At 35.2% G+C, this 11703-nt stretch overlaps 1 protein-coding gene across 1 annotated transcript; it reads left to right on the top strand.

The window, feature by feature from the left end:
• The first annotated feature begins 3550 nt into the window (after positions 1–3550).
• Positions 3551–7917, top strand: LOC114456566 (protein yippee-like 5). Its single transcript, XM_028438423.1, has 3 exons — positions 3551–3710; positions 4705–4870; positions 6707–7917. Exons 2-3 carry the CDS (start codon positions 4730–4732, stop codon positions 6929–6931), a joined length of 366 nt encoding a protein of 121 aa, XP_028294224.1. The 5' UTR covers positions 3551–3710; positions 4705–4729; the 3' UTR covers positions 6932–7917.
• The last annotated feature ends 3786 nt before the right edge of the window (positions 7918–11703 follow it).

Here is an 11703-nt window from a genome sequence, read left to right as displayed (position 1 = left end):
TTTGTTTTTGTTTTGTTATTGTTCTGTTTTTATTTTCTTTTTTTTTTTTTTTACAAAATAACTCACAATCTATCCAAAATATTTATATATGTATCATGCTACACACCTTTGACCTCTTATATCATCCTTTAACAGGAACGCTGCTTTTATGTCTCCCTTTATCACTTCATCTTGATAGTGATCAATCGCAGGCTGCATCTGCTCATCTCTGGCATTTGTTATCACAAAACGTATCGTACAGGAACAAAATGATAAGAGGAATAAACCGTGAACATGCCACTGTGAGCAAACAGTTTGGGAATAGAAATATCAAATGTTTGTGATATTAATACATTTTCCCTATAAACGATAATGCAACCTATCACATGAATGTCCTGTAGACGATCGTTCAAAGGTAAATTATAAGATGTGTGTCATAAATGTCTATGAAGTATTTATACCAGCTTTTAACCTTGAAATACATGTAATATCTTTTAATATTTTTAGGACATCACCATTTTGGAGATTTCAGCCAATCGGTGTTTGCGTCGATGTCACATCAACCAGGTCTCCTCCACCCTACATTCTTACTTGCATTTTCTTGAAATGCAAAAAATCTAGTTCTAAGTTGACATATCCACAATGTAGTTTTGACTAGTTTCAATACTAATCAATGATCTCTACAATTCAATTCTCACAAGTAGAAATTGTCATTGTGCATGTAATAAAGTCAGTTCTAATAGTGGAAATATTAATAGTCCCATCCAAAAGTATTGGAACAGCAAGATCAATTCCTTTGTTTATGTTGTATACTGAAGACATCTGGGTTTCAGATCAAAACATGAACAAAAGTTCAGAATTCCAGATTTTATTTCATGGTATTTACATTGAGATGTGTAGCACCTTTTGTTTGAACCCACCCACTTTTCAAGTGAGCAAAAGTATTGGAACAGACATTATTAAATTAACTTAAAGTGAATAACATTAAATATTTGGTGGCATAACTCTTACTTGCAATAACTGTTACAAGCCTGTGACCCAAGGACTTCATCGGACTGTTGCGTTCTTCATTTGAAACGCTTTTCCAGGTCTTTACTGCAGCCTGTTTCACCACTTCTTTGTTTCTGGGGGTTTCTCCCTTCAGTCTCCTCTTCAGGAGGTAAAATGCTCTCTTGGGTTAAGGTCAGGTGATTGACTTGGTCAGTTTAAGACCCTCCACTTGTTCTCCCTGATGAAGTCCTTTGTTGAGTTGGCAGTGTGTTTAGGGTCATTGTCTTGTTGCATGATGAAGCTTCTCCCGATTAGTTTGGATGCATTTCTCAGAATGAATTCTGCTGCTACCATTATGAGTTACATCATCAATAAAGACTAGTGAGCCCAAGCCATGACATTACCTCCGCCATGCTTCACATATTGAGCTTGTGTGTTTTGGATCATAAGCAGATCCTCTCTTTCTCCATACTTTGGCCTTTCGATCACTTTGGTAGAGGTTCATCTTGGTCTCATCAGTTCATAAAAGTTTGTTCTAAAACATTTGTGGCTTATCTCTGTTCTGTGGTGGCAAAATTGATTAATTATGTATACTCATATATTTGCTTTTTGATCTCATTCAACTTAATACCCCAATTTGTAACTTTCCATGCCTGTCTGATGTCTTTTCCTCCTCCTGCAAAGTCAGTGGACCCATACTCCCATGATACAGCTTCTCTAAAGGAATGTCAGTTGGCCTCAGTTTAATCTCGAAGGCCAGAGCACGTCCAAACCCACCCCAGACATCACATACACACACACACACATCATATACACATACACACACACTCACTCACACACCCACACACATCTAACTTTCACCTCGACATCGGAGGTGTCACCTCCGGCAGACTGACCTTCCCCCCCCTGGTCCCTTCTTTGTTGTCTGTGGAAGAGGGGAGGTGGGACAGTGGGGTATAAATGTGTGTGAAAGAAACTTTTGGTCCCTTCTTCTTCGCGCCCTCTCCTCTGGCCAGAGGAGACCACTGCTTTGTCTATCCCGCTTTGTACCTTTTTATTTAGTTTAGATTAAATCATTTTTTATTACTTCATCATCTCTCCTGTCTGGTCTTCATCATTTATCACCACAGAGTGTGTTTTCAAGTCAAAGACGAGGTAACCGTAAATTTCACCGTAACAGTTCTTTTTTGCAAAATCCAATCTGGCCTTCTGATTCTTTTTGCTGATGAGCGGTTTACATCTTGTGGTATGGCCTCCATATTTCTTCTCTCAAAGTCTTCTTCGAACAGTGGATTGTGATACCTTCACCCCTGCCCTGTGGAGGTTGGTGGTGATGTCACAGACTGTTGTCTTTGGGTGTTTCTTCACAGCTCTCACAATGTTTCTGTCATCAGCTGCTGTTGATCCCCTTGGCCGACCTGTTCCATGTCCGTTGCTCAGTACACCAGTAGTTTCTTTCTTTTTCAGGACATTCCAAATTGTTGCATTGACTATGTCCAATGTTTGTGAAATAGCTCTGCTCGATTTCTCCTCTTCTCTTAGCTTCAAAATGGTTTGCTTTTCTCCCATAGACAGCTCTCTGGTCTTTATGTTTGCTTAACAGCAAATGCAGTTTTCGCAGGTGAAATCCAAAGCCAAAAACAATAACTATTTCATGTTTAAGAAATCAATTTAAAAGGCAACACATGAGCAACTAGAAACACCCATCAGTCACATGTTCCAATACTTTTGCTACCTTGAAAAGTGGGTGGGTTCAAACAACAGGCGCTCTGTCTTGAGTTGTTTAACACATCTAGATGTAAATACCATGAAATAAAAGCTGGAATTTTGAACTTTTGTCTCATATTCATGTTTTGATCTGAAACCCAAATGTCTTCAGTATACAACATAAACAAAGGAATTGACCTTGCCGTTCCAATACTTTTGGAGGGGCCTGTATATGTGGAATTGGAGATATCTAAAATTAAAATCTCACTAGTCAAAAGAAATGACTGAAATATCATCTTGGGATTGTAACCAATAAGAATGTAATTGATAACTAGTAATGTAAAATATGTCTAGAATTGCATTTCAGATATCTTAAACACATTTGTAACTAGTGAAAATTATATTTTGCGATATTTACAATTTATTTTATAACTAATCTGAAATAAATTAAGGGTTTGCTGGAAAGCTATTTGAACATTAATCTGATATGGAGGACATGTCTGAAAAGGGGAAATACATTTCCACTAGTTTATTCTTTTAAATAATATGTTGATTTTAAATTGCAGAAATGTATAATTGTTATTCTTACAAGTGAAAAAATAATTTCTGGTATGATCTATAACTAAATTTAGATATTTCTAAATCAGTTTTGACTCTAGGTAAAATATACATATAACATGCATGAAAATATATATATTTAACATGTCAAAACTGTTTTAAATATATCACATATCAACATTAATTAAATGTCATTTCACATGTGAACTGATAAAACGTGATAAAACTGTTTTCCCATCATTCAGCACTAATCAACGCACCTGTGCTGCCCCCTCGTGGCCTACAGGGGACCTACCTGCGTAGACGCGGTGACGTCAGACCGGATGTTGACACTGTGGTGCGTGCAGCTCAGACAGGAACAGCTGAGAGAGAATAACATAGACACAAAGACGACCGCAAACAGCCCATGTACAGCTAAAAACCTCCGTCTGTATCTCGGACTGAGGCGTTTCTTTAAGACACACCAGTGTGAAAAGGTAACGAGTTATTGGGATAAATGTAGAAATACATTGTGTTTCTTTTCTCGTTCCTTGCTTGTTGACGCTGTTAGCCAAACGGCTAGTTTTGTGTTAGCTTCTTTTGACTGACGTAAATTCTGCGCGACCTGCGGATTTGGGAACAGAAAGTTCCAATGGAAATCTGACGGAGGCTTTTTAAACAGAAGGCGACCATAGATGTACTATTAATGAAAGCGTATTATTACAAACTTTATTGAACGTTCATTTGAAGTGATCAATGAGATTCTATTTTATCCTCACTGTCAAGTTCTCTCACGACCTCACTGACATGTTTGGTTTATATATTTATTGTTTTTTTTAAGGAGATATAGAAGAGCAAAGCTAGATTTAATGAAATAAATTAATATATATCTCACACACTAGAGTAGAAACCGAGTGTCAGGCTTGTAGACAGAAAGGATGACTGACAGTGATGTTCTGTAATGTTATTGTAATAACAGTAAATTAGTATTTGTATGATGTGGATTTTAATAGTATCTCCACCATTTAGCCATTCTGTACGAATATTATAATAACACAGATTAACCTTTAACAAGCCAGAAGAATATAATTTATTTAATGTTGATATTCGATGTATCTGCCAGTAACCAACACATCAGTCATTAGCTGATATATAAAATAAAAACATTGATATACACAGGATATACTGTATACATGAACATAAACTCTTATTATACCTGAAAACATGATTTAGAGCAAAGAAGCAAAATCTTTTATTATTATTAATCGGTGATAAGTAGAAATGCCACAATTTATTAAATTCCTTTTGATTGTTTAATACAGTAAGGTAAGTTACAATACAAATATTGTCCAATCAGTTGGTTTGATCGCAGCTGGTTTCAGTCATATTCAGTATTTTATAAATTTTGTATTATGTAATACCGATCAACAGAATATTACTTATTTAATCTATTTCTAAATTGTAATTGTAGTGTATTTGTTGTTTTTCCAGCCCAGTGACTTGCTGACATCAGACGATGGGGCGTATCTTCTTGGACCACATTGGTGGGACACGCCTCTTCTCCTGTGCCAACTGTGACACTTTCCTGACTAATCGCTCTGAGCTCATCTCCACTAGATTTACAGGAGCCACGGGCCGAGCATTTCTCTTCAATAAGGTACAGTGACGGAGTGAGAGAGAGCAGTGACTGGTGTAATAATGGTGGATTGTAATTACCTCGACCAGGGAACTCATATTTTCACCAGCCTTTATTTGTTTGTTTGTCTGTTAGCAGGATTACATTAAAAGTACTTAAATATTCCTGACCTATAACACATTTTCGAATTTATTGACAAGTAACATCATTTTATATAGTAAATCAAAAAATTATTAACTAGTTTAAAAATACAGGAAATAAAATATTTTTTGCAATCTGACAAAAAGTAACACCATGTTTCATAATGCAATTAAAATTTTTCATGAATAAATCAAAACTCAAAAAGTTATTTAACTTATTTTCCTGCATAAAAAACAAATGTTAAAGTTCAGCAGTCAGAAATACAGGAAATAACCAAACATCGTTTACAAAAAAAGCTTCAGAAAAGCAAAAAGGTTTAGAAATTATTTTTTTAACGTATTGTTTCCCTCAATGTGAAGTATATTTAGTTCCTGGTGCGTATCCAATGCAGTCTAGTCATTTAATGCTCTTTAATCTGTGTACCCTTTGTTCTTTGGTTATTTTGTTTCAAAACCAAATTAAAAAATAGAAAAAAAACGGATTGGATTTTTGTTTTATTATTTTAAAACCAGAAACAGGAAAACAAAAAAACCAAAAACCAAACAAGCAGCGTGTTTCTGTTTTAAAATTAAATGTTTTGTTAAAGAGTTATTGATGCTGGAAGTCCGAATTTGTGAATATCTGCCAACTTTACCGAACAGTGTTACGGTCCAAATAGTAGCCAGATAAACTGGTGAATGGTCCCGACATAAAAAGAAGCGACGCGTAAGTCACATTACTGGTTAATTGAAACGTTATTAATACATAAATAAATCAAAACCAATAAATGGATGTTATGTAAAACATGCACATGATTTGTGGAACCAGAGGTGGTGTAATGAGTCTACTGGTGCTCCTCGTTTCTTGTGATCAACTTCCGTGTGTGTTGACGGCTGCTGTCAGCGATATTTACAGTATCATGTGCAAAATAAACATTTTTACTGCCCTCAAAAAAGCTGTAATTGTTTTTGCATAAGTGTCAAATGGTAGAAGTTCCAACATCTATTGTTCCTCACAGTTAATAGTCAGTCACCAGTTTATTTGGACACTATGTGGACCGTAACACCACAAAACGCAACATAAAGTGATCAGCTTTCTACGAGCTAAAATATCCACAGACTGAATGAAAACAGGAGCAGGACCAGAAAACTGCTGAAATAAATCCTAAACAGTCCTCGTGTGTGTGAGGAGACCTTGTCCAGGACCTGGGGAGGGAAACCAGGTGCAGCTGTGGACTTCAGTTCTCACTCTAATTTCCCCATCACACAAACAGAATAATTAAAAAAAAAATGCTGCTTATCTGATTTTTGGTTTTTCTGTATTTCTGTTTTGGGTTTAAATCAGTGAAACAAAAATAACTGTTTATTTGTTATTTTGATTTGGTTTTAAAATGTAATAACCAAAGAACGAACGGTACACGGATTCTCTCTTAATCTCTGCTACAATTTTAGGCTATTCGTTATTCCTTTCTTTGAGTCTTAGTGTTAATGGTCTTTATCGTCAATGAAGAGCGGCATTTTAGGAAGATTGGTATGAAACTGAAAATGTCCTCCTGTTTGTCGCGCCCCACCTGTCATACCTCCATTCCCCACTAGAGCTCTGCTTTAAAGTGTGAATGATCAGGACCACTGATAATATCTGGCAAAGAAGAGGTGTGACGCTTGGCGTAGGTTTGCGCCCCCTATTGTTTTTGTAGTGTTGTAATATGGCGTCATGTTTCTTTTTCTAACCCGTCAGGTGGTGAACCTTCAGTACAGCGAGGTACAGGAGAGAACGATGCTCACCGGCACACACATGGTGAGAGACATCAGCTGCAAGAACTGTAACAGCAAGCTGGGCTGGATCTATGAGTTCGCTGTGGAGGACAGTCAGCGCTACAAGGAGGGGCGTGTCATCCTGGAGAGGGCGTTGGTCAGGGAGAGCGAGGGCTTTGAAGAACACATTCCCTCTGATAACTCCTGATCCAATGGCTGGAACACATCGCTCTGCCTGCCCTCACCTCCACCACGTTGCTGCTGCTGCTGCACATCACCACATCTTTGTGGTCAGGGAAGCTTTTGACTTCACCGTCCCTCTTCTCTGGCCTATGACTTTACACCTGTGCTGATCAGAAGACTGGTGTGCTGCTGGCTGTGTTTCTGCTGAATCGGCTTTACTCCCCTCAAACACTCCCCTCCTACACGCCTCAAACAGCTGGAATCCCTGCTGGGACAATGCTGCTTCCTTTGAGTGTTCAAACACATTTGAGCCGAATTCATCAATGCATCACAAATCCCAACGATCACCTACGGACATGACGAGCAGCTGGTTGTTTTGATGCATTGTCGTCTGTTGTTATCAATGGGCCAAAGCAGCACTCCACTCTGCATGGCTGTGTTAGATAAGCCAGTAGAGCTGTCCCTCTACACACTGCTTTAGTGCTGTTTGTGATTGTGTGTTGTTGAAGCTTGTATCGGTGTGTTTACCACTGGTCAGCTGTTGTCGTGGTCAGTCTGTGTCAGTTAGCTTCTTCTGCAGTCGTGGTGAGGAAATCATGTTGAAACAATCCACTCACACTTAGTTTTATAATCAGACCTCCACAGTGACGTCGAGGGATGCACGATATTTCATTTTTAGCCAATATCGGATATGCGACATCTTACGACGATAACCCACACCTATTTGCAAAGATAATCTAGTTTCTGTAGTAGAATTAGAACAAAGCTGAAAATGATGGAACATCAGTAATAATTCCAAAATTATTCCACTTACGTGATGTTAAACATGTCTTATTTATTCATGACAATTTTAAACATAACAATGAACATAGTTGCAGCCAGGGTTGGTTACGTTTTCAATTACCCATGGTTAATTACAATTCAATTACGATTACAGTTATTCAAAATTACAATTATTTTTTATCCACAGAAAGTCAATTACAATTACATTCTCCATTACTAAAGTTCAATTACAATAAATCACAATTACGGAGTCTGAAATAAATAAGCCCATAAAACATAACCTTCATCTTGTGTTAGCTTTCTGTTAGCATCTCTTATCATAGCGGGTCCTAAATCAGCTGTAAAATACACTAAAAACAAATATCTATCATCTAATTAAAAAAAAATGGTAAAAGGTAAGAAAGCTTGATATGAAACATATATTAATAATGATTAACTACATATTGTGTAGAACTGTACATAGATCTGTAACATGGTTCCCCAGTTTTGCGTGAAATTATAATTGACAATTTATATAGAATTTTCATGACAATTGCAATTACAAAGTTAATTATCCAAACTAAATTACGAGTACGACAGCGACAGATTTTTAAAATTACATTTACAATTGTAATTACGCCACAATTGTAATGAATTATCAGTTATATTTGACCCCAACCCTGCAGCCTATCCTATTTAAAACATTTACAACCTATTTACATGCTAACACATTGCATTTGAGTGGTGAAAATGTCATTTTTACAAGATCCAAGCAGTCTGTGTTAAACAGCTACTGTATATATGAGGGAAAAGATTTAATAATTTGGTGAATTGAGTGAATGATTGTAATTTCAGGTTGTTGAGTGGAATGACCGATGACGATACTTACGGTAATTTTAAAGCCAATATCGTGCATCACTAGTGACGTAGTAGTTGAATATAGAGAATTGTTTTTGAAAATGGATGATGATGATGATGATGATGATGGTGTGTATCTCATTTTGATTGACGTGACATTTATTGGAGAAAAAAAAACCCAACATAAAAGTGTGTCATTGAACCGTTTGTAACGTATGGTAGATTCATCATAGTGTGATTGTTATTCAGCTCTACCAGTGCGTTTCCACAGACCCAACATGTCGTCACAGACGCGCGTCATCATCAGTGACGGAGGCTCGTCACTCATTCTCTTTTATAATCCTAAACCTAAAGTGGTATGAGCTCATCATGTGATCACAGCAGAGAATCTATATTTAAAATCAAGCTTTTATCCAAGAATAAAATCCATGCACTCATTTTCTATTGTTGGATTGTAAGAGAGTTTTATACGACAACACAAACGCTGTGAGTGGGAACCATGAATGTCTGGCCTGGTTTTACACGGTCAATAACACAGATCAAGCTGACATTTTATTCTTTTTTAAGAAATGTTCAATAGCCACATAAAGGACTACACAGACACCAGCCATTAGTAGACTACTGTTGTATTGTTCACTTTGAGCTTTTAGTTGGTATTCCATTTGCTTTACATAGTTTGTTCTTATTATTATTGATGTGTATATTTTAATTTTCTATGAACTGCAGGATTGTACATTTGTTTCTCTGCTTTCTCAATAAAGGTGTAGCGTTGCTGGATTGATTACTGGATCATTAACTGTGATAAAACATCAAATAATATTTAGACACAATGACAGATGTAGTTTAGGATGTTTTGTCCTCTAGGTCAGTGGTTCCCAAATGGGGGTACGCGGTGGCACTTCAGTACAGGAGGTACTCCAGAGAGAAAGTGGAAAATTAACAAATTAAAGCATTTAGAATATGGGTGTTTATTTATTTTTAGTTAATCATAATAATGATGATGAAAATATTTGTGATTAGAGCATGAACTGAAAATATAACTGTCAGTCTTGGTTTCATTTCATTCTCTCATTATGTTCTATAGTTGTTTTTTATTGGGTGCCCTAAAGTTGCACATGCAAAAATAAACAGCAACAATTAGCAAAAAAACACATTTAAATTTATTTTATTTTATTTTTTGTTACTTTTGACCAGATTTACAGCAATATTTAAGACATTTGTGATACTAACCAATGTTAAATTTAAATCTAACCTGAACCCTCATGGTCCCTGGGTGGTTTCCTGCCAACCTTTGTGCACATGTGGGTGGGGAAAAAAAATAAAACAAAAAATCTAAATGTTAAATATTGAATCTACATGTTAAATATTGAATCTAAATGTTAAATATTGAATCTAAATCTTAAATCTGTATCTAAATGCTAAATCTACTGTAAATGTGAGCTTTTATTTTGGTACTTCCGGTGAATTTGCATATTTGCTAAATATTTGACATTTAAATTTAGATTTAACATTTAAAATTCACATTTACATTTAATATTTAACATTTAAATTTATGTAACATTTAGATTTCATATTTAACATTTAGATTTAACATTGACATGTCCCCCCTTCAATGAAGTTGTCCTCCAAAAAATTACATTGTAAACACAAATTTTAAAAAGTGAAAAGTACACTAACTTTTCTTTTTTTAAACTTTAAAATACAAGTTACGCTGCTTAAAAACCCATTGACAATTTTAGCAACTGAAATATTAAACCCTTAAAATCAACAGTTTCTGATGCGTTTATCCTGGATATGTAGTTCATATATAGTGTGGAGTTACACATTCATGCTATTTACTACAGTTTTGTATATTTCCTAAGGTTTGTGGCATATTTATTTGCATTTGTGTAGAGGTTTGTGTATTCTTTAGCTTTAGTTTAACATATATATAAGTACGTATTAGTGTTCTGAAATATAAAGCCTTTATTTTCATCCCCACCAGGAGTTGCTGTTTAAAATGTGTTTATTCATAAATAAGAGGAAGTTGTTGCTCTAGATGGCAGTAAAACACTGAAGTTCTGAGGCTTTTCCTCTTGGAGCAGTGATGCTGATCCCCTGACGCACCTCTGACGTCAGCATGCTGGGCTTCATTATCACTGCAGTGGGTTAATGCAGAGATGTTCATCTTTCAAATAAAATGTTTCACACTGATGGGAAAAAAATGACTAACATCATCGTTAAAACACTCATCTCTTTACGCATTGAATTCAATTTTTGATTTGAAATTGAATTGAATTAGAAATTTTTTTTTTCTTTCTTTCTTGCAAAAAAAAAAAAAAAAAAAAAAGAGAGAAAGAAAAAAAAGAGAGAATTGAATTAGAATTTTATTTTGGCAGTCTTAAAAAAAATAAAAAATAAAATCAGGCATCATAAAACAAGGCTCTCTAGATAATATAAAAATAATGTTATATATATAAATAATTAGGAAACTAATGTTACTATCGTAGTTTTACAATACCCATTCAATATACATTCTACACAAAGTTTTATATACAAATATAATGTATATACAGTTTATACATAGGCACATCAAACATATATACATACACACATTTACACACATACATACATACATATATACACATATGTGTATATACATATACATACATTCTTTTTTCTCCCTTTTATTTATTTATGTATATGCGTATGTGTGTGGAATGTATGGCACACACTGTATGCCACTGGGTACTTGAGTTTCTCCTTCTGGGGATGAATAAAGTATATATCTATATACAGTATCTATTTATCTACACATACGTACACACGCATGTACATAATACACTATTTAATATTTACTACACAAACGAAATCAATTAAATATAAAATATAGTGTGGCAATATTCAAATTAATATTATTCTCCATCACATATATACACATTTCATTATGTTTATTAAGTAATATATTTTATACCATTACATGCATATTGGTAAAAAAATACACTGCGTAAAATATATATTTTTGTTTTACTAAAGACAATCAGTGGATCATCCCACGTAGAAGAAGTTTAACTGTATTTAGCTTTAAAAATAGGAAGTGAAGCTCAATCCTAATCCTGCCACTAATAATTCCACTGCTGCTGTGGTTATTTATAGCTCTGATCCTGTTGGAGGGTCTTTGTTAGTGTGTCAGTGTGT

Source organism: Gouania willdenowi, chromosome 22 (assembly GCF_900634775.1).
Source record: "Gouania willdenowi chromosome 22, fGouWil2.1, whole genome shotgun sequence".
Taxonomy (NCBI): Eukaryota; Metazoa; Chordata; class Actinopteri; order Blenniiformes; family Gobiesocidae; genus Gouania; species Gouania willdenowi.
This window is presented reverse-complemented; position numbering and strand designations above follow the sequence as displayed.

Excerpts from the sequence above, each read along its gene's own strand:
- LOC114456566 (XM_028438423.1), top strand. The coding sequence starts at position 4,730 with ATGGGGCGTATCTTCTTGGACCACATTGGTGGGACACGCCTCTTCTCC. Across the intron at positions 4,871-6,706 it reads GAGCATTTCTCTTCAATAAG|GTGGTGAACCTTCAGTACAG; the intron begins GTACAGTGACGG and ends CTAACCCGTCAG.